The 20,197-nt window shown below is 41.6% G+C and overlaps 1 protein-coding gene across 1 annotated transcript; it reads left to right on the top strand.

Annotated features, from left to right (window-relative positions):
* The first annotated feature begins 946 nt into the window (after positions 1 to 946).
* scarf2 (scavenger receptor class F, member 2) lies at positions 947 to 16,230 on the top strand. Its single transcript, XM_070903967.1, has 11 exons — positions 947 to 1,056; positions 3,412 to 3,470; positions 3,563 to 3,664; positions 4,340 to 4,859; positions 5,380 to 5,598; positions 5,833 to 5,961; positions 6,331 to 6,434; positions 7,828 to 7,942; positions 8,273 to 8,370; positions 13,235 to 13,390; positions 14,993 to 16,230. Exons 1-11 carry the CDS (start codon positions 947 to 949, stop codon positions 16,228 to 16,230), a joined length of 2,850 nt encoding a protein of 949 aa, XP_070760068.1.
* Positions 16,231 to 20,197: the final 3,967 nt, after the last annotated feature.

Raw genomic sequence — 20,197 nt, 5'->3', positions numbered from 1 at the left:
TATAGTTTCCCCATCAATTAAAAACTACCTTAAATTAGTGTTTATTAAGTGGGTTAGTGTTCTACAAATCACATCTACGAATCTGTCATCTTTTGTTTGATGATTGGCAGATGCTTGAAATATGCAACTTGATAATAATGACAATAGTTCTCATTTACATTAAACAAAAGATCAGTGCTTTTTCGTTCTTTTCCTATTTCTTCGTCCACATTAACTTCTTGTTTGTTAAAATAACAAATTAGGCCACAAAACATTTTTTTTTTTTTTTTTTTTTTTTACCAAGGCCTTTAAAACAGACCCTGTTGCACGCAGGCCTATGTAAATTTGGTGGCGCACGCATGGCGCACAAAGCCAAAGATAGAGTAACAAATCAGGAATTTCCCTCCTGCCACTCCTGAGAGCGCAAGAGAGGACAAAAGTTACGGATTAAGCGCTTCTCCTCAGAGGCGGAAAAAGCGAAAGGCAGCTAATTTGCTGAAATCTTTTGTCAGAATTATCATCAATCTACACGTTTCCAGGGCATTATGTTGGAGGAAAAAAGTTGTTTTTATATCATTATGAGTCTGGGCCCATCAGCGGTGCATGATGGCATCTTTTAGGAACTTTGATGGATTAAACGGCGCACTACAGGAGAACAACGTTTATCAAGAATACTGTGATATGCAAGTTTTGTTTTTATGAGTTTTTTTTTCAGCTGTTCGGTTGGGATTGCTGTCGCTGGTCAGTTTTCTCGCTGCTGAGTTTCTCCATGGCGTAGATGGTTGCAAGAGTTTTTAAATCACCTTTTTTGGACAAGGATTTCATATTTGTAATGCAGATACAACTGGATTATGTGCGTAAAACAAATCGGGGTGTTTGAAATCCAGTGAAAACCCATCATCGTCCCGTTTGGAGAGGGGAAATGCGGAGTAAAAACGGCGTCTAGAAGGATGCTGCTGCTTGTACAATGGAAGTGAAGAACTCTTTAGCTGTTGTTGCGGTGGTTTGTCTCTTCTTTTGCTCCAGTTTCAGCCAAGAACTCAACCCAAAAGGCAGGAATGTATGCAAAGCACCTGGGTAAGCATCAGTGCAGAAGAAAACAGGTTTTATTCCACTGGTTGTTAATGCAAATCAGCTTGTTTGTAAGTTTTCCTTGTGACATTTTGTGCCTCACTCTCCTTTCTTTAAAATAGTCCCGTCAGAGTTGGAATTGCACTGAGAAAAACAAGTGGTATCTCAACTCCTCGAGTATCAATCATTTGCTTGAAGGATAATCGGGTTTTAAAACTGAGCAAAAGACTTCAGTAACTTGACAAAATGGACATTTTCTGCAGTGTTGGCTTTTTGCAGTGTTGTCTTATGCACGAATAGCGGTTCTCGCTAAAGTGAAAAAGTGCTGTGAAGTATGAAATCAACAACTAACTTCATTCTCTAAACTCTTCTTTTACTTTTATATCAAGAATTCTTATTAACACTGTTGTATTCAATATGTTATTTCACGGTGGCCTCTTCGTTTTCTACATTTAACGTGTTCCCAGTCCGCTGTACAGCAGAAGGAGGAGTCCACTGAAGACAGCAGCTATACAGATGTGTACATCTGGAACAGGAGTGTTTCCATTGCCCTGTAGGGGGCGCTCTCATTGCTCATTGACCTTCACAGCAGTCGTGGCACCGTTTGATAACATATCGTTGATCATGCAGTTTTAAACCTGACGTTTTGGGGAAGTTTATAAAATGTTTAAAGGAACATATTTTGGTTGACAGTTGATTTTTCAGAATAAAGATCAATTATGTGAAAAGTAAGACACTTGTATTCTAGGAATCCACACATCTAGACAGCCTCCTCTCAAAGGTTAAGGTATCCAAAAAGCATGCCTTGATTACCTCTAGGATCATAGTTCAGCCTGTGGATGTCTGGTTGCTAGTGTAAAAGAAAAACATCAAGTCCACAATTGCTAACTGCAGCAGCCAAGCTTGTTGGACTGTTTTTGAAATTGTGGTACAGGCAAGAAACAGCAAACGTAGTCCAGGGTTCATTCTCCACTATGCTGTAAAAGATGTGTGATAAGAAATCATGTGCTTATAGTTTGTTGAAGTATTTGTTACAGACTTTGGAACAGATGAGTATGAAAACTGAAACAGCAAAAATGAAAGTTCTTGGAGCAAAACTGAAAATAGTTTATCTGAAAAGCCACTCAGGGCCTTTTTCCGTGGAGTCTGAATGAAACATAAAGTCATCAAGAGCTGCTCTTCAAAAGATGTGCTGTTGTCTCAGACTTTTCTTTGCTTCACTCGGCAATAAATTGTCACTTACCAGAAAAATATTGCCTATTTTATATAATATGTCTATTTTAGTGCTTTTCGAAGTTTTCAGTGTGATATATATAGAATTGGCCTCCACCGCTCTACAAGTTTGACATTTTCCCCTTCTTTCAGTTGTCAACATTCACTGCAGTGAACTCTCCACTCACCACTCACTTGTTTTTCCCATTATGTCCATTATGTTTTTATTTTTTGTGACTGCGATGCTTTCAGCACTGATGCTGAAAATGTGTTTCTTAGTCATTGAAAGAGCAGCTATTGAAGTCCCTGGCAAAGGTAGTTGGTGCATTCTTTATGTAATAATGAAAGGCAAACAGGAGTGCGGCTATGCACAACACCACATTAGTTTGATGCAACAGTGAATGCAATCTTTCTTTTTGAGTGCTGACATGGATTGGCTGTGTATTAAAGGTCAGCAAAAGTCAACTTCCTACATACTCACTGGAAGCAGCACAGTTGCAAAAGTTGAATCCAGTGACATATTATGTACATAAAATGGGAAAAGGCTCATTTGAAATTCATCTTCTTTCCATACCAAGTGGAAGCATATAGAGGTTAGACCTGTGATCTCTACCACGCGCCTACTTTGGCAGGATAAAAAGCAGCGTTGCTCCCTGCTCATTGACTGAAAGCAAACTGCCATCTTCAAACACTTTAGGGGAAGCTGACGTGTTGCAGGGGCCCCACAGAGGTCATAGGCGTGGGAGGAAGAGGAGATGCATCCGTCCTTTCCTGACAGGCCTAAAACTTGGCTGCAAAATATTGTCTCCGAATATTTACTTTCCTCCTTTAGTATTTCCCCTAAGGCTGAAGAAACCTAAAGAACCTGATTCAGGTGTTAAGGGCTTTCGAGTGTATTTACTGTTTACAGATGGGAATGACCTCTATTCAGATAATTATACAACAAATGTACTAAGCATATGCGTCATGTACAATGCCCTGCATACGTTTGCAGAATTTGGCATCAACCACATCAGTAAGAACTGTGAGATCAAAGAGGCATGAGTTGGGTGTGGATGCTGCCGCTTTGATATGTGTTTGTTTCACTGTATTTTAGCCAGGTTCTTCATCATTCCCCTCTCATTCTGAATCTCATGACTCGTTTTCCAGATCATCAGGATTTGTGTGCTGCAGCGGATGGGGGCAGCTAGGGGATGAATGCCTGACACGTATGTACCACACAGAGTGCTAACATTTATCATGCCATACAGCTCACTGTGCAAACCAGTTGAATAATGTGACCTATTCTTGTTCATCCAAGCTCTCTGCGAAGGCAACTTCACCTGCAAGGAAAATGAGGTGTGTGTCAGGCCGAATGAATGTCGCTGTCGCCATGGATACTTTGGAGCTAGCTGTGACACGAGTAAGAGATTTCTTTTACATTTTTTTAAAATGAAATTTTGACTATGGTGTTTAAAGGTCAAATGAATAGAGCATATTTCTCCTGTAAAATACAAATATGTTTTTTTGCTATGCTAGCAGCATGGCTCTAAGGATGGATATGGTCCGTCAGTCGGTCCACCACTTTGCAGACTGAAATATACTATCTCAACATACTATTGGATGGATTGCCTTGAAATTTTGTACTGATATCCATGGAGCCCAGAGGATAAATCCTTGTGGCTTTGGTGATCCTGTGACTTTTCCTCTAGCGCCATTAGCAGGTTGACATTTGTGGTTTTGAGTGAAATGTCACGACAGCTATTGAATGTAATAACTTCGGTGATCTCTTTTCATCTAGCACCATTATCAGGTAAACTTTTTTATTTGAGATGGTGACCATGGTAAACATTGTACTTTCAAAACATCAGCATGTTAGCATTGCCATTGTGAGTTTGTTACCATGCTGCCATTTAGCTGTGCCTAAGTATAGCCTCACAGAGCAGCTAGGATGGCTGTAGACTGTAGACTAGTATAATTTCCCCCCTGGGGATCAATAAAGTATTTCTGATTCTGATTCTGATTCTGATTTTTGGATATTTTTTGGATAAGTCAGAAGATTTTTTTCCCCATTTCCTGATTACTTATCTTTCAACAGAGTGCCCTGCCCAGTTCTGGGGCCCTGACTGCAAGGGGAAATGTAATTGTTACCCCAACGGCCAGTGCGATGACTTGACTGGCGAGTGTACCTGCAACCACAATCGTTGGGGACCTAACTGCGAGAATCCTTGCTTATGCCAAAAGGGCAAGTGTGACCAAGAGACGGGCAAATGCACATGTCACCCTGGTGCCTGGGGTCCCCAGTGCAACAACAACTGCTACTGCAGCATCAACTCCGTCTGCGATGCCATGACGGGGCGATGTCTGTGCAATCCTGGGTGGACGGGAAGGAACTGTGCAATCCAGTGTAACTGTAACAATTCACCGTGCGACCAGTTCACGGGACGCTGCCAGTGTCGGGAGAGGCTGTGGGGCCCGCGGTGTGAACGATACTGCCAGTGCATCCACGGCAAGTGCAACCAGGCGGACGGCTCGTGTACCTGCACACCAGGGTACCGTGGGAAGTTCTGCAGGGAACCATGTCCTGCCGGGTTCTATGGTCAAAACTGCAGGAACAGGTGGGGGAAAAAACTTGGCAGACAGCAAATATACCATTTCAAAACCACAGGAAACATGGAGTTTTACAGATGCCTAATGTTCGGTTCCCTTGTCTGATCCATATTATGGTGCGGTTTTGTGGTTTTGATAGGAAATAAGATTTGATATATGCTGCAGCTGATAACCCTTAAAATATTTGAACATGTTACTTAATGGAGCAATAATAAAGTGAGATTTGGGAGTTGGTATTCACATTATCCCATAATCATCAGCCAACATGTAAAAGCAATTCAGGGTAAGTGCTTTACCTTCCATGAACTGTGCCGTTCTCACACGATACAGTTGCTATATTCCAAAAAGAACACAGAGTTCAGGGTTGTTTATCTCCCTCTTTAAATGATCATTAGAGCAACAATTTAAAGCCAACAAATGCAGATTCTTTTCATCATTTTTCCGATCCTTAGAAAAGATGGAGGGATTTTTTTTTGTGTGAACGAGAAAAATGAGAATTGTTTTTCTGTTTTCCTTGGCTGACCACAGGTGTGGGCACTGCAAGGGCCAGCAGCCCTGTAAGGTGACGGAGGGACGCTGCATCACCTGTGACAGAGGCTGGAATGGGACACGATGTGACCAGCTCTGCTCCAAAGGCTTTTTTGGCGAAAACTGCCAGGAAGTGTGTCCCACCTGCAAAGACGGTCACCACTGCGACCCCATTCATGGCAAGTGCTCTCACTGTAACCCTGGCTGGATTGGGGACAGGTAAGAAAACACACACACTGTCCAACTTAGAATTGTATGAAAGAAGCATGCAATGTTCATATTTTGTTGTTTTTTTCCCGTAGAGCTGTCTCATTTTCAAAGTTAAAACATAATGGCAGTGCCTTTAATTAGTAGCTACCGTAATACCATTTTCCGCACTGTGATAATGTCTATGACTCATATTTCTAAGCTTGAAAATGACTGTAATCACAGCATTCCTTTTGTGTGTGATAGGTGCGAGGTGCGCTGCCCCAACGGCACATATGGCGAGAACTGTGAGAATAACTGCAGTCACTGTTTTAACGGCATCTGTCATGTTGTCACCGGAGAGTGCCTGTGTGACCCGGGCTTTTATGGCACCTAGTAAGTCATAAGACACCTCATGTTTATGCCCTCGGCAGCTTTACAGTACAAAGGCTTTCATATTACTTTTGTCACACACTTATATATCTTGGGAATTGAATGAGCGAGCTTGTGTTTTGAGGCATATTTTTTTTATAGATACTGATGGAGAACGCTCTTGGAATAGAAAAATGAAATTCTTACAAACTTCCATCACAGGAAAAAATATTGCCTGCAACTAAGAACTGATCCCATTTGTCAATTTTCTCTCTCTCTCTCTCTCTCTCTCTCTCTCTCTCTCTCTCTCTCTCTCTCTCTCCCGTTTTATACATCTGTCACTTGGAATGAACATTAAACAGATGTTGTTTTTGTCTCTTCTCTGTACTCAAGCTGCAATATGACCTGTCAACCTGGCCAGTATGGAGTGAACTGCAACCAAACCTGCTCTTGCAATGACAAGAACTGTGATCCTGTATCTGGTGCTTGCTATCTCCGTAAGAAAATCTTACCTTTTATTTTAAGAGCAACCGGCTCATACAACATACTTTGTGGTTATGATGTTGTTGTTCTGTGAGCAGCAGTAGTTAGAAGCTAGTGTTTTTCTAAATAATGTACCTTTTCAGAGACAAAAAAACCCTTCTTGTACTACACATTCAGAAAGAATTATAACCCTCTGAACTGTTTGTCCAAAGATGCCAGATGCCACTAGTGTTGCCTGTGTATTTAATGTCTAATAGTTGGCTGTACACACTGAGTACCAACAAACACATCTATTCAGGTCACTGTGTGTAGTGGGAGAGTTAACGTAGCGAGGCCTTGATAGCGTTTCCAGACCCAGACCGGTGTCCTTTTTATGGCTGTGTTTGTTGGCTGTGTTCCTGTCCAGCCAGAGAGAGAGAGAGAGAGAGAGAGAGAGAGAGGAAGGAAGAAATAAAGAGGGGGGTGGAGAAAATATAAGAGAAAACGAGAACTTGGAAGGGAGACAGAGGGAGCGAAAGGAGAGGAAAAAGTTGACTGTTTGGAAAGAGGAGATCATTGGAGGCAGGCAGGGAGAATATTATTGTATAGGACACAAAGGTAGCAGGGATTTTGGACAGTGGACATGATGGGCGGAGGCAGGTTGGTCAGTGATATCATAAGACCATGTCACTTTTACCTTTTACCCCCCCTCCCAAACCGTTTTCCATTCTTTATCCAGCCGTGAGGACAGAGCAATGACAACATGTCATGTCCAGACTGCCCAACAATCCATCTCAGCCTTCTGTGGTAGAGTAAAGACATGAGGGCGTCCGCTACTTCCCTCTTAACTGATGGTTTGCTTCTCTTCTGGTGTCATCTGTCCTTGCAATCGCCAAATGCCGTCCATACTTATGCAATACAGCACTTATTATCTTTGGGGTGTATCCTACTTGAAGAGGGAGGGGTGCTAATAAATCAGCGATGAGTTATGGTGAAGGGCGTGTAGTAAAGGGGGAGGGGTGAGGGGAGGAAGTTGCTTGCAGGAAATCAGCGATGAAAGGGTAAGTGGTCCCATGTCTTGAGGGAGATAAGATTAATAGTGAATTATTTGTGGTGAATTTCAGCCTGTTGCAATCTCATTTCCTCAGAGAGGCTTCATGTCGAGCAGCTATTACAAATCAATTGTTAACATCGCGCTCTATCTTTATTATTATGAAGCTAACTATCACATTAATAAAGATTATATACAGTTAGCTAAACCCTCTTGTCAAGTCATTTCAATGTACTTGCTCAGTAAATCATAATAATCAGCTCTATGCCAAGGTCTCTAGTGTTAGTGATGACAGAGAGAGAGATTTGTTGAAACTGGCATTCAGTTTTGCTGCACCAATGTGGCACACCCAGAATTCCCTGCATCTCGTCTTTCAGAGCCCAACCAGCGGATGGGTGTGATTGCGGCTGGAACCCTCGTCTCCTTTTTACTGATTGTCCTCCTCTCGCTGCTGTGCTGCTGCTGCCTCTGTCGTCACAAAGACGACCACAAGTGAGTGACGGATAGGTGTCTTCACCTCTACGGTCCATGACGGGGGCTCGGGTTGCTAGTAGGAGGCTTGCCCTGGTTATGAAAATAGAGGAAAATATTTTCTTTTTACTCTCTCTCACAGGTACCAGGTTGTTAAATGAATAAATGCATATAAATTGTATTTTAAGTACTTTTATATATTGACATTACAGTGTAAATAGCAACGTGAGCAGCCCCTGAGCCCTCAAAAGAGGCATGGGGCCAGGTTTAATATGCCTCTTTTGAATGATTCATTTGGATTTCCATGGCGTCATCCCTTTTCAGTCCTAACCAAGACAACTCTACCAACAGCAAAAAAGCCAAGCGGATCCTGTGTGGACGATTCAGCCGAATCAGCACTAAACTTCCCCGTATTCCACTGAGGCGACAGAAACTGCCCAAAGTAGTCGGTAAGCCCCAAAACTCTTTCTCATATCCCACCGCAGTGCTGCCAGAAGCTGCTGCATTTCATGTATCATCCTCTCTGGTGCTTGTGCAACACAGTCTGCTAAAGTTTCATAGCCAATGCATAATAAGCACAGGTCATGAATGTAATGATATTCAGATTTTGACATGCAATGGAGGTGTCAGCCAGTGAAACCACAGTTTTCATATTCTCTATCAGTGCTTGCATGTGTCTTCAGCCTAACACAGCAGAGACAATGACAGCCATGGATGGCAGAGTGAGCATTTTCCTCCAGTGCTACCTTAGTCTGCCTTAGATGATGAATAGGGTTGAAAAGTGTATGGTGGCTGCCAGGCGAGTATGGGGTTTCATTTGAAAGGAATGCACTGGTTTTAGAGCCCCTTATTATTCTTGGCACCCTCAAATGCCATGTGTTCATATTATTACAACCCTAAACTGGGGCTTTTTTCTTCCCATTTTCTTTACTCGTTTCCATCGTCTTCTTCCCCAAGAAAATTTTTCTTGGGCCGAGGAGGAGGCCATGTTATTAAAAGAAGGCCAGTGGTTGTCGGGGGGCCCGGGTGGTGCTGAGTGACGCGCTATCAAAGGCCGCACTGTTTGGGTGCAGTGCTGCTGCTCCATGCGGAGGTCTCGTGGTCTGTGACAGATCTGCCTGTGACCCCAGGCTTTTTTATAGTAGACAGAGGAGATATGCTGATCTTTTAAACCGCACCACACGCGGCTGTTTTTGTTCAGGGTTCATCAACAATTTGAACTATTTAAAAATACGCTATTAATTATCTGAATTTAAAATTTCAAGTGTTTGTATAAGCAGATAGTCGTCTTGCCCCTATTAACTGTTATATCACTAATGATCTATTGTCATGTACTGCATACCAGAAAAGTAATCTTTTTCTGTGCTTCACAAACCTCTATATTTCCAATAAGACATGGAAATATTCCTCTTACCGAGCAGACCTATGTAAGAGCCTATTTGTATTAATTGTGCAAATATTTACTACTAATTGAAGTAGGACATTAATAATGTTTAGCTAACAACGCTGACAGAATATAGGGATGACATTTGCAGTAGTGCTAAAGCAATTAGTCAATGAATCCACTGACAAAAAATTAATGTACAACAATTTTCATCCTCAACATTTTGTTAAAAGTCATTTATCAAGAAAAACAAAGCCAAACATTTCCTGGTTCCAGCTTGTCAAATTTACTGCTTTTGCCGATTTATGTCATTGTAAATTGAATCTTTGGACTGATGGTCTGGCAAAACAAGCTATGGGTTTGGGCTTTTTGAACTTGATGGTAATCTGTCTCTATTTTCTGACATTTATCGATCAAACAATTGATTGGTTGAAGTGTTGCACAGCAGATTCCAAACTTTGCTTCAGCTTATGCATCATTACGAAACACTGTAATTTGATTCTTTAAAAGGGCTCTACTGAAGTCAGTGTGCGGTGGAAGGAGTTAAAACATGATGACCTGGTTTCTTTTCCATGTCTGAGCAGCATGTGTCTCCTCAGTTATCCAGCTGATTATTTGAGCTAGAATCTGTCTCTGTTATGCCTCGGTCAAAATGCGGATGTGTCTCTCCTGGTGTGTCCTATCCAAATTGTTGCTACTCTGCTTTCTGTTGGGCTACCCGCAGAAGCGTGGTCTGCCAACATTTAGAAACTCAAACTGACTGGGGCTACGCAGTCCTGCACACACACATTCCAGAGGGGGCCCAGTGGGGCTGGAAACAGGAAGTGGTCAAATTTACCCCAGGCCGTGTCAGAACTGTGATTTATCCACACCAGGGTCAGTGGTAACAGATGTGGCAAGATGGAACAGGGGGAAGTAGGAAAGGCAGACAACATTTACTCCTCTGTTAGCATAGTTAGCCACAGAGCATTAGCTACATGAACACACTGTCACCTATGCACCTCTTGGCAAAAGTAAGGCTGTTTGCTTGTAGTTTGGCATTCCATTCTAAGCATATTTACTCCACGCCCTACAGATACACGTCTGTCGGCATTCCTTGTATCCTCTGTGTCCAAATGCTTCCCCATGGGTTGAGGGCTGAGAGCAGCACCACCTGCTTTTTTCGTCTTTATTTATCCTGGGAAAGTTGGCTGGGATTGCAAATGTGTTTGCAGCAACGCTCAATCTCACATTCATGCGGTAGTGAGTTGCCCAAAGAAAACTTTCTCACACCCTTAAGTGATTAATTATGATGAAACAAAGGAGAAATGGGCTGCATGAGTTTTAGTGAGAACCAACCAGCTTCTGCTACGGTTGTCTTACCCTCTGAGCTGTATGTACTGTATTTGTTTCAGACTCTGCATGCAATCCTGTAACCCTGACACAGGATTTTTCCGCCTGAAATATATTGTTTTTTCTTATTATTAGCAAGTAATCTCCCCTCTCTATGCCCAGATTTCCACAGCTGGACCAGCAACCTTCTTGTCCCAGCCCAGCTCTCTAGCCTTTAGACTACCTCTGCCTCAGGTCTGGTAATGCATCCCCCCACTGAGCAACTGTGGTGGTGGAGCTCTGCAGCTGGGATGTGTCAATAATGCCCTGTTGTGTGTTGGCCTCCATGTTGGGAGGGATCACAGTGGCGTCCAGTCTGCAGAACAATCTGCCCCACTAGACCCACAGTCTGGAGGGAGCAGCTTTCAAGGGCAGCAGTTGTTCATCACCGCATACAAGTAATGTCGCAAAGTGCCCATGTGTTCGCCTGTTGACTAACTTAACTGAAGTCTTTGCATAGGTTAGCTGCTCTACATTCCTCAGTCACTCAGAGTCTCTGCCTGCTGCTGCACAGTAAGGACCCTGGACAAGACACTGTCTTATTCATTTATTTATTCCTTTCACTGAAATTGGGCAATATAGTTTTTGTAATCCACACCTCTGAGTAAATATTTAGTTGGGTTCAGTTTACAGCATATATTTTTATTGATCTACCACATCCACACAAAGCAGATTTTTTTTATAGTTAAAGGAAAAAACAAATCCTTGAAAATTGCTTTGTACATGTCAGTATATAAAACATTTCTGTAGCACACACACACACACACACACACTTTATGACCCACCTCTGATTTGACCATGACTAAATCTGCTTGTTGTTTGAGAAAATGTTGAAAGCAGTTGAAAGCAAGAAAGGCACAACAGAAAGTCACATGGGGTGAGGCAGACGGACAGACACAGGAAGCAAGAGAATAAACATCAGGCCGGTTTATGATGAAAAATAAACCAGACAAGTTTAGTTTACACTTTATGGTGAAAGGAACCTCTAAACAGATAAAAGTGCACGCGTATCAGACACTAACAGGGGACATGCAGTGAGAATTTAAACAAAGCTGAGTGACATAGGCTTCCCATACCCTGATATTACAAATGAGATACAAAGTAAAGGCAGTTTTTCTTCTGATAGTGCTTCTACAAGTCCCCAAGTCTGCAAAAATCCAGCTGTAGATCTCTTTAAGTAGCTCATCTTTTTAGTTACTGTCAAACAACAACAGCTAAGGAGCTTGGATTTGTTCCTGGCCAGGGTCCTGGTACAGTTAGGGGATTTCTTCCACGGAGGGTTTATCTGAGGTCTAAACAAACGGATGGACCCGTGTGTCATCGGGCATGTAAACAGGAGCATCTGATGTGGTCCGTCATGTCGAGTTAACGCCCAGTACAGTTTAGCCTAGAACAGCGCTGTTCACGCCAGATGGGAAGATCAGCCGCAAGTATCCCCCAGAAACCACAGCTGTCCTGAGAGTGAAGGGTCAGCAGAATGCTGCAGTGTCTGAAGGGGAGGAAGAGAGGGAAAGAGAGGCAGACAGCGAGAGGGACACATGACTCGACCTACATTTCGTTGAGGGAGAGGATTTGGTGGAAGATGACAAAAGGACCCATTTGTGGCTGATTTTGCAATACCTAAATACTAGAAAAGACCAAATCAGAATCAGAAATACTTTATTGATCCCTGGGGGGTACCTGGCCAGGGTCCTGGTACAGGATGGCTTGACATTAACATTGCAACCGTTTGAATTTAGGATCAATACTTTATTAGTATATCCGATTACAGCGCCATGATTTTGAAAGGAATAGTTCACATTTCGGGAAATGCTCTTATTGTGTACAAGCTAGCTGTTTCCCCTTGTTTCTCTTTGTTTATGCTATGCTTTGTTTAAGCAAGTCCTTGAGATGAGATTGGTATTGATCTTCTCAGAAAGTTATATTATATATTATACTGCTTCATTTTCACTTTCATTGAATTTAATTTCATGAGAATGTATACTTTAGCATCACTTTGATTGAGAAAATAACAATAGATAATGCTCCTCAATTATTTATCCATTCACAAATTAATGAATGATTTAGTAAATTAACATCTACACCTTTGTAGCTTTATGTGGTAATCTTTTAAAGGACTAATGTATCTCTTGGTTCCCCTTACAATGACACAGGTAGTTTGGGTCAACAAGGAGCTGCTGCAAAAACTCCAAAAACAATGCCAGTAGTCTTGGGTTGATTGAGAATTTCTGTCTCGTATGATGTCAGAATGCTGTCTTCTCTGCCTTTTAACCTGCTCAGAATAAAACTCTGGGGGGCCTTTTTCACATCAAAGTATAAAAAAACTAAACAGCTTATGCATAAAAATATCTTCATTCGCTTTCCATAATGTTGGAGCCTTTGTTAACTCACATGCAAAACCAATAAAATCCAGTTTTTCCGCCGACTCACTTAAACCAACACTTTCTACAACTCTGCAGCAGTTGCGAGAGTGAGTGAGAACAGACTGTTGTTCTTGTAACATGGTACAATACCCTCTGGCTGACCTTTTGGCTTCTGCGTTTGTTTTCTGTTCTCAGTAGCCCACCACGACCCAGAGAACACCTTCAACTGCAGCTTCATCGAGCCCCCCTCAGTGGCAGAGCAGCCCTCCCCCTCCTCCTGGTCGTCCCAGGAGTCTTTCTCTTCCTTTGAGAGTGGAGACGAGGGGCCAGTTTACTGTGTGCCCCATGAAGGTTAGTCATTGTAGGAATAAATAAACAGTTTAGTTATCTGGAATGACGCACATAAATCCATAATTTGTCTTTGGCATGTTGGAGCCTTTTCACATACACACACATGCCGATGGACCCACGTTTCTGAAGAAGTTAAGATCCCCAGTGCGACCGTGCAGTGACTCACCCACTTCTGTAAATCTCATTACGGAGATAGTTCCTTTATCATATGCCATCTAGGTCCAGGTTTTGCTTCAAGAACAAGGAGAGTATAAACAGGAAATGGAATGGTCAAGTCAGCATATGGCACAAATCCAAACTGTGACTAACTCCTTGAAGTTTGGTGGAAAACACCCATTCCATCAGTTTCTATTCTGGATGTCTGACAGTGCAAGTCAGGTTTTGTTTTGGGGGATTTCTTTTCTGTGTTGTGTGATTGTTGGATATGCTTTAGTAGTTTGGTTTAGTTCTTTTTCTCCCAATGAATGGTTCAAGGTCTTTGAAACAATGGATTTTGAGTAAAAAGCCTTGGGGACAAAATAATGACTGTAAACATCATGAAAGGGTTTTGAATTAGACTTGCACCGATATGATCTGTTGCACTGGAGCCGCTCCAGTCTCAAGTATGTGTATACAAATTAGCAAATTAATAGATATCAGTCTCTAAATAACATTTTCTGGTTGGAAGAAAAAAATGTCTCCTTACAGATTAAATCAATGAAATGCTGCTATTGTGAAGGTCTCAGATGAAAGACATTGTTTAGATGTTTTCAGATTTAAAAGCTATGTAGTCTGCTTTCTACTTTATTACTGACAACACTACATTTTAAATGGATTGTCAATTTCATTTATATAGCGCAAAATCATAAATTTGTGTCAAAGGGTTTTACGATCTGAATAGCATCACTAACATTTTTGATCAATTGATATACAGCTCTCGCATATAGCATCCACAGTGGCCACAAGTGGTAATTAGAGGGTAATGGTCAATGCTAAAACGTGGCGAAATAGTAGCACAAGTAGAGAATCATCAACTTGGCAAACTGACTCAATCATAAGCAATATCTACTGTATCGAAAGTTGGATAACCTAAGCAAACATTAGTCACCATAAGCTAGTGGTCATACCCGACCAAGTAAGGCTTTATCAGCAAAACAAAGTGCAATACATATACATATATATATATGTATACACATTACATACATATACATTGTTATTGTATATATTTCTTGCTTTTATTTTTCACTTAAATATTGTAAATGTGTATATATTATTTTTTTATATCTTATATTTGAACATACTTCTCATTTCTAAATTTATGCTACTTTCTATTCTTGAATGGGAGCACCGGTAACTGTGTAATTTCCCAATAAAGCATTTCTAATTCTGATTCTGATTCTGAAATGAATGAATTCAACTTAACATTTGTAAGAGGAAACTTACTTCTTCTGTCATAAATTACATAATCTCGCTTTAATTGATCATGTGTATGGATATTTATATTAGCTGATCTGTTTAATGTTTACCTTTGTTATTTGTTTAAAAAAGTAAAATTAAAACATACTTAATTTTGAATATTGGATAGATAATCCTTGACTAATACCATCTTCCAATGATCCACAGAATCTGTGAACGAAAGCAAAGAGAAGGGCAGCCCCAGCCCGGTTACAGAGAGGCCAGAAGCTGTCCCTAATGAGGAGGATGCAGGGGAGTACACCTCCCTAAAAGACACTAGTGTCACTAAACCAGAAGGAAGCGAGCAGCCTCTGCTCAAATCCTCTGACAGTGAAGGCTCCACCAGTGGCTCTGAGTCCACTACCGCGGCCCTCTACGCCCGCATCGCCCGCCTCTCCAAGCAGTCCAAGGAGGACAATGGCAGCGGCAAGGATGGAGATGGCACTCCTACACCAGAGGCGAAGCGCAATGGAAAACCACCACCTTCCCCTGGCAAGCCCAAACCTCGCCCACCAGACCCATCCACTAAGCCTAAAGTATCGTGGATACATGGAAATACCACAGGGTCTCCCCAGCCAGAGCAGCAGGGGCATGGGGGAATGAAGGCACTTGCAGTGCCAAAGGAGAAAAAGAGGAGCTCAAGCGATGGCTCAGCCAAGAGCGAGGAGCGGCAGAAAATGAAGGAGAAGAACCGCGAGCAACAGAAGAAACAGGAGGCAAAGGAGGCGGACGTCAACGGCTCCCCCAACAAACACAAACCTCTGCGAGGTAAGAAGTCTGGGGACGAGCACAGCAGTCCTAGTCATATGGAGCACATCAACGGTGTGGTTCAGAATGCCCTCAAGAAGATAAGTAACTTCCACAGCTCCTCATCTGAGAAGAAGAGTGCTGACAGTCCAAAGGAGACCCCCAAGGAGCCACCCAAGAGCCCAAAGGTCATCCACCCTCATATGAACTCTGAGGCTGCCACACTCCTGGCTGCTCAGCTCAAGGAGAAAACCCAAAGCATCAATAGGAACGAGGGGACAGGTCTGACGAAGACCAATGGTCTCTCCACACCCAAGGGAAACCGGGAGAAGCCAACGCCTCCACAGAAAGCCAAGAGGACCCCCTCTAGTGGATTGAACCAGCAGGGATCCACCAAGCCCCTGCTGCCCACCTCGAGCTCCCTCCAGAAGATGGTGGCACCCGTCACCCCCGACCTCGGGACCCCTGAAGCCAAGAGCCCGGAGAAGCAGGACTTGAACGGCTCAAGGGCAGGGGACCCAAGGTTGGATCCTACGCCAAAGAAGACTCCCATTAAAAAGCCACCCAGGAAGAAAGGCAAAGAGGGTGCTTTGGATACATCGGAAAGTAAAACACCCCAGCCAAAGACAGCCATTATGCCACCACAGGTAGTGAAATAAGTGTTTTTAAAGACAAATGGCCAACGTTTGTGATGGATTTCAAAGAGACTAAAATGGATTTGTTGGAAGGTGAACCACATAGTTTTTCAATCAAGGAATTTTAACATTTTTCTGTGTGAGTATGCTGTGACTCCAGGACCAGTCAAGAGTGAGAAAGGCTTTTAAATCGAGGGCGCAGTTGAGTCGTATTGGTGAGTTGTATTATAATGACCTCTATACACCATTGTATTTCATTTCATCCTTTTTCGTGTAACAGCTATGTATCAACTCACACCACATTCTGTGGCTAAGCCGGACATTGAGAACAGTGGTACGCAGACATAATCCATAGTTAATTCATCTCTATTCCTCTGCAGTATGTCCACCACTATATTTATATATGGATTGCTTTTGAGGTTGCATAACTGTAATTTGCAATGCAGGTATCAGGAAAAATAGCTATTTTTATGTATGCTCTCCACAGGTACAAAAGGTACTGAAAATAACAAGAAAATTAGATCCTCTGAGGATTGCAAGCTATTTTTTTAGTTTTTTCTCATTTCAAAGGACCAACATGCACAAATACAGTTCTACCTTAAGTCACCCTAAATTATAATCCTCACTCTTGATGTCAAGGCTATTGGGCTGGTTATTGCAGATGAGGGTCTTGGCAATTAAGAGCAACACTTTTTCAGTGTGATTTGTTGGAGGACTTTGTCCTCAGCAAAGAAATCACCTTTTTATTTTCTTACTCTATCTTGCTACAAGAGCAACTTCCAGGTTGATGTACCATGTTATTAGGAATGCTTCTCTTCAATCAACTAAATTCGACGCACCAAAGTCCACAAGTTATGCTGCATTTAGGACTTAATTGTCTTCTGTTCCTGTGAGTCACCTCACTGAGCTTTAGCTTTGGTTTCAAGGCTCTTCCCTACAGAAATTTTACATTTTTGGATTTAAAGTCTTAGCTCTCTTTTGTCCAACTCTGTCAGACACGGTTTGTTCAAACCCAAACAGGCTCTTTGATCTTTCTGCGAAAAGGGCTGTTTTAAACCTCTTTCAAACTTCTGCTAACACCAAATCACCAGAATGTGCCCTTACTGTACGTTTTATTCAGTCAGCTAAACCACTAAACCAAAAATGAAATCCCAAGCTATCCTATGTCCTCACTTTATGTCATGCTTATAAATCACTTTAAACTCACTTACTTTCTCAGTAATACAGCAACATCTGCAGTTTCCCTATGCTGTATTTAAGAAAACATACTGCAATTTCCTCCATGTAAATCAGATACAATAGGTAGTTTTGTTTAAGTAATGGCTACAGTATTAGAAGCATTCGCTTCAGATCAGACTACAGAAGCACACTGCCATGTGTCTTTATTTGCTCTTTCAGTTTAGTTGAGAAACTAGGTCACTATTCCATCACATTAATTTGTTTATGCCATCGGGGTATTGTGAAAAAAAACTTGTAAAGATGTTTTGTCCCTTAATGATCATATTATCCTAAGCTAGAAGATTCATGCTGAAGTAATAGGGTGCTTTAATGTCAGTGTTTTAGGGTGAGGATGTAAGGCTAAATGGTACCGTGCCTCAAGTGTTAAAATGTGCCTCAACTGTGGATCAGTTTAAGCAAAACAAGCTATGTTTGCCCAAATGTTGTTGCTCAACTTTTTTTTCAAGTGTTGATCCTAAAATGAGTAATCCAAACAGGGTGGTGGGGTGGGATACTTAAACCGGACTAATTCAGTTTGTCAAGAGGAAAAAGCTTTTTATTTCAGTTATTGTTGGACAGCTTTTTTGAAAGTAGCACTCAAAACATTGTCTCATCACAGCTTTGTACAATGGACGATAGGTATGTATGCTGCAAGTTTTGGGCTGAAGAATATTTAACATTCACAGCTAATCTGAAAAATTGTCTTGGTTTTATGTGTTTTTATCAAGGTACAACACATTTCTTCGGTTATTTTTTCAACATTTTCTACTTGTATACATTGTGTACTTTTTATTATCTTTGTAAGCTGTGCTTATATGACCTTTTTAGTTCTTCTGTTTTCCTTGGTGTCAATGAACTGGCTTTCATGTTGTATTTGCTTTTTTTTGGTATGTTGCTTATTTTTGGCTCTGAAGCAAACCTACAGTATAAGTACTTTCCTCCTGTAAAGTTTACATTGGCTTTGTAATTGTTCTCTGTTGATGTTATTGTTTGTGTAACACTTAACTGCATGACGCAGAGTGTAATTATATGGCATTAATAGCACAGGAAATCTGTAACCTTCTTGTTCCCTCCGGTTGTTATTATTGCCTCCCATAAAAAGAATAACTCATACAGAAAGGATTGTACAATACTACTATGATACCACTGTTGAAACAATTGCATATACTTAAAACCATAACATTGTGTAATTATGAAGTGGCAATTTTTATCTGACTGGCCCTTGCCTGTTTTTATAGGCTTACAGTGCATTTTTGTAAAGAAGGGCCTGAAAAGCTGCAAAAACGTTACCAACTGTAAGGTATATTTTGTCTTTTGTGGTTTGTTTTTAGCAACTTTGATTTCCATTTTTGTATGGTCATTAAATTGGTGTTTCCTCATTTACTTCTTTGGAATAAAAAAGCAATACATGTAGCTCTAGTCAAACCAGAACTTAAAAATCAGTCCTCATTTAATGGATTTACAACCACAGTCATCATATTCTAAGTCACTAAAACCCTATTTATCCTCATGAGGGCATGACCTCTCCTTGGCATCTTCTCCCAGTGTCTTATTCCAACTAGAACAACAATAAGGTCAAAGGGATGTCTTGGGTAATATACGGCATAAATCTCTTATTGTATTCTTCAAACAGATTAATTCAAATGCTCATTGATATTTGACCCTTTCCTGTGACTCTGGGCTACTGGGCTGCCGGGACGAGGCAGGAGTCCTCCAGAGTCGTTTGGTCACAGCGGCTCTTCAAAGAGCCCGGGGGAACCAGGGAACTGTTCATTTGGCTCCTTCAGGATGGGGGGACAAGAGCTCCATTCATGGGGGAAAAACAGTGGAAACTCTGTGCTAAGGAGTTAATCACGCGCTGCATATGTGTCCTCTTTTGGCGGGGAGAGAAGAGGCATATAGCAGGGCTGGGCCACAAGGCAATGGAGGCCATTGAATGGATGGATATAAGGATGGATGGATAGGTCTTGTGATGGGTAATTGGAACCAGAAGGCAAAGCAGCTTTGTTTTGGATTCTACACTTTTGACATGGTGTTCTACTTACTATGTACATGTGTGTAATCCATGCATGCGTGTTTTTCAGAGCCGATTTACAATCCACAATTGGACTCATGGGGGACTTACTTATTTTGATTAAGCCTTGTCTTGATGTTGACAACAAATTGCTGTCGATCCGACCTTCATAGACCATTCAAAAAAGATAAAAACTATCGAAAGGTTTGCTCAACATGGACTGCCTTTCCTAATTTTCTAGAGCAGATCAAACAATGAAATCTACAATTTCCACATTTTGAAAGACATACTGTTTGTTGCCTTCTTAGCCAGCTAGCAGCAAGGCTCTAGGGATGGCAATGCCGTTCGGTCCACCACTTTGGTCAAGACTGAATTATCTCAACAACTATTGGATGGACTGCAATGAATGTTGTACAGACAGAGGATGAATCTCTGTCTGAACCGCCTAGCACCACAATGAGCTTGACTTTATTGAAATAGATGAACAACTATGGGATGGATTGGCACAAAACAGACATTCATGGTCCTTATGACTTTTGTGATCCCTGACTTTTCTTCTTGGGCCACCTTGAGTGAAATGTCTCAACAACTATTAAATGGATTGCCACAAAATTTGCTTTAGAAATCCATGCTCCCCACAGGCTGAATTGTTATAACTTTGTTGATCCCTCAACTTTTCATATAGTGCAATCATCAGGTCAAAACTGTAATTTGTACAATACTTTGGTTTATGTCAAAATACCTAATTAATGATACCAA

The sequence above is a fragment of the Enoplosus armatus genome, chromosome 4 (assembly GCF_043641665.1).
Source record: "Enoplosus armatus isolate fEnoArm2 chromosome 4, fEnoArm2.hap1, whole genome shotgun sequence".
Classification (NCBI taxonomy): domain Eukaryota; kingdom Metazoa; phylum Chordata; class Actinopteri; order Centrarchiformes; family Enoplosidae; genus Enoplosus; species Enoplosus armatus.
Note: the sequence above shows the minus strand (reverse complement) of the source record. Positions and strands in the feature narration are given on the sequence as shown.

Coding starts and splice junctions, on each gene's coding strand:
- scarf2 (XM_070903967.1), top strand. CDS start 947: ATGGAAGTGAAGAACTCTTTAGCTGTTGTTGCGGTGGTTTGTCTCTTC. Junction 3,471..3,562: donor AGGGGATGAATGCCTGACAC/GTATGTACCACA, acceptor TGTTCATCCAAG/CTCTCTGCGAAGGCAACTTC. Junction 5,599..5,832: donor CCTGGCTGGATTGGGGACAG/GTAAGAAAACAC, acceptor TGTGTGTGATAG/GTGCGAGGTGCGCTGCCCCA.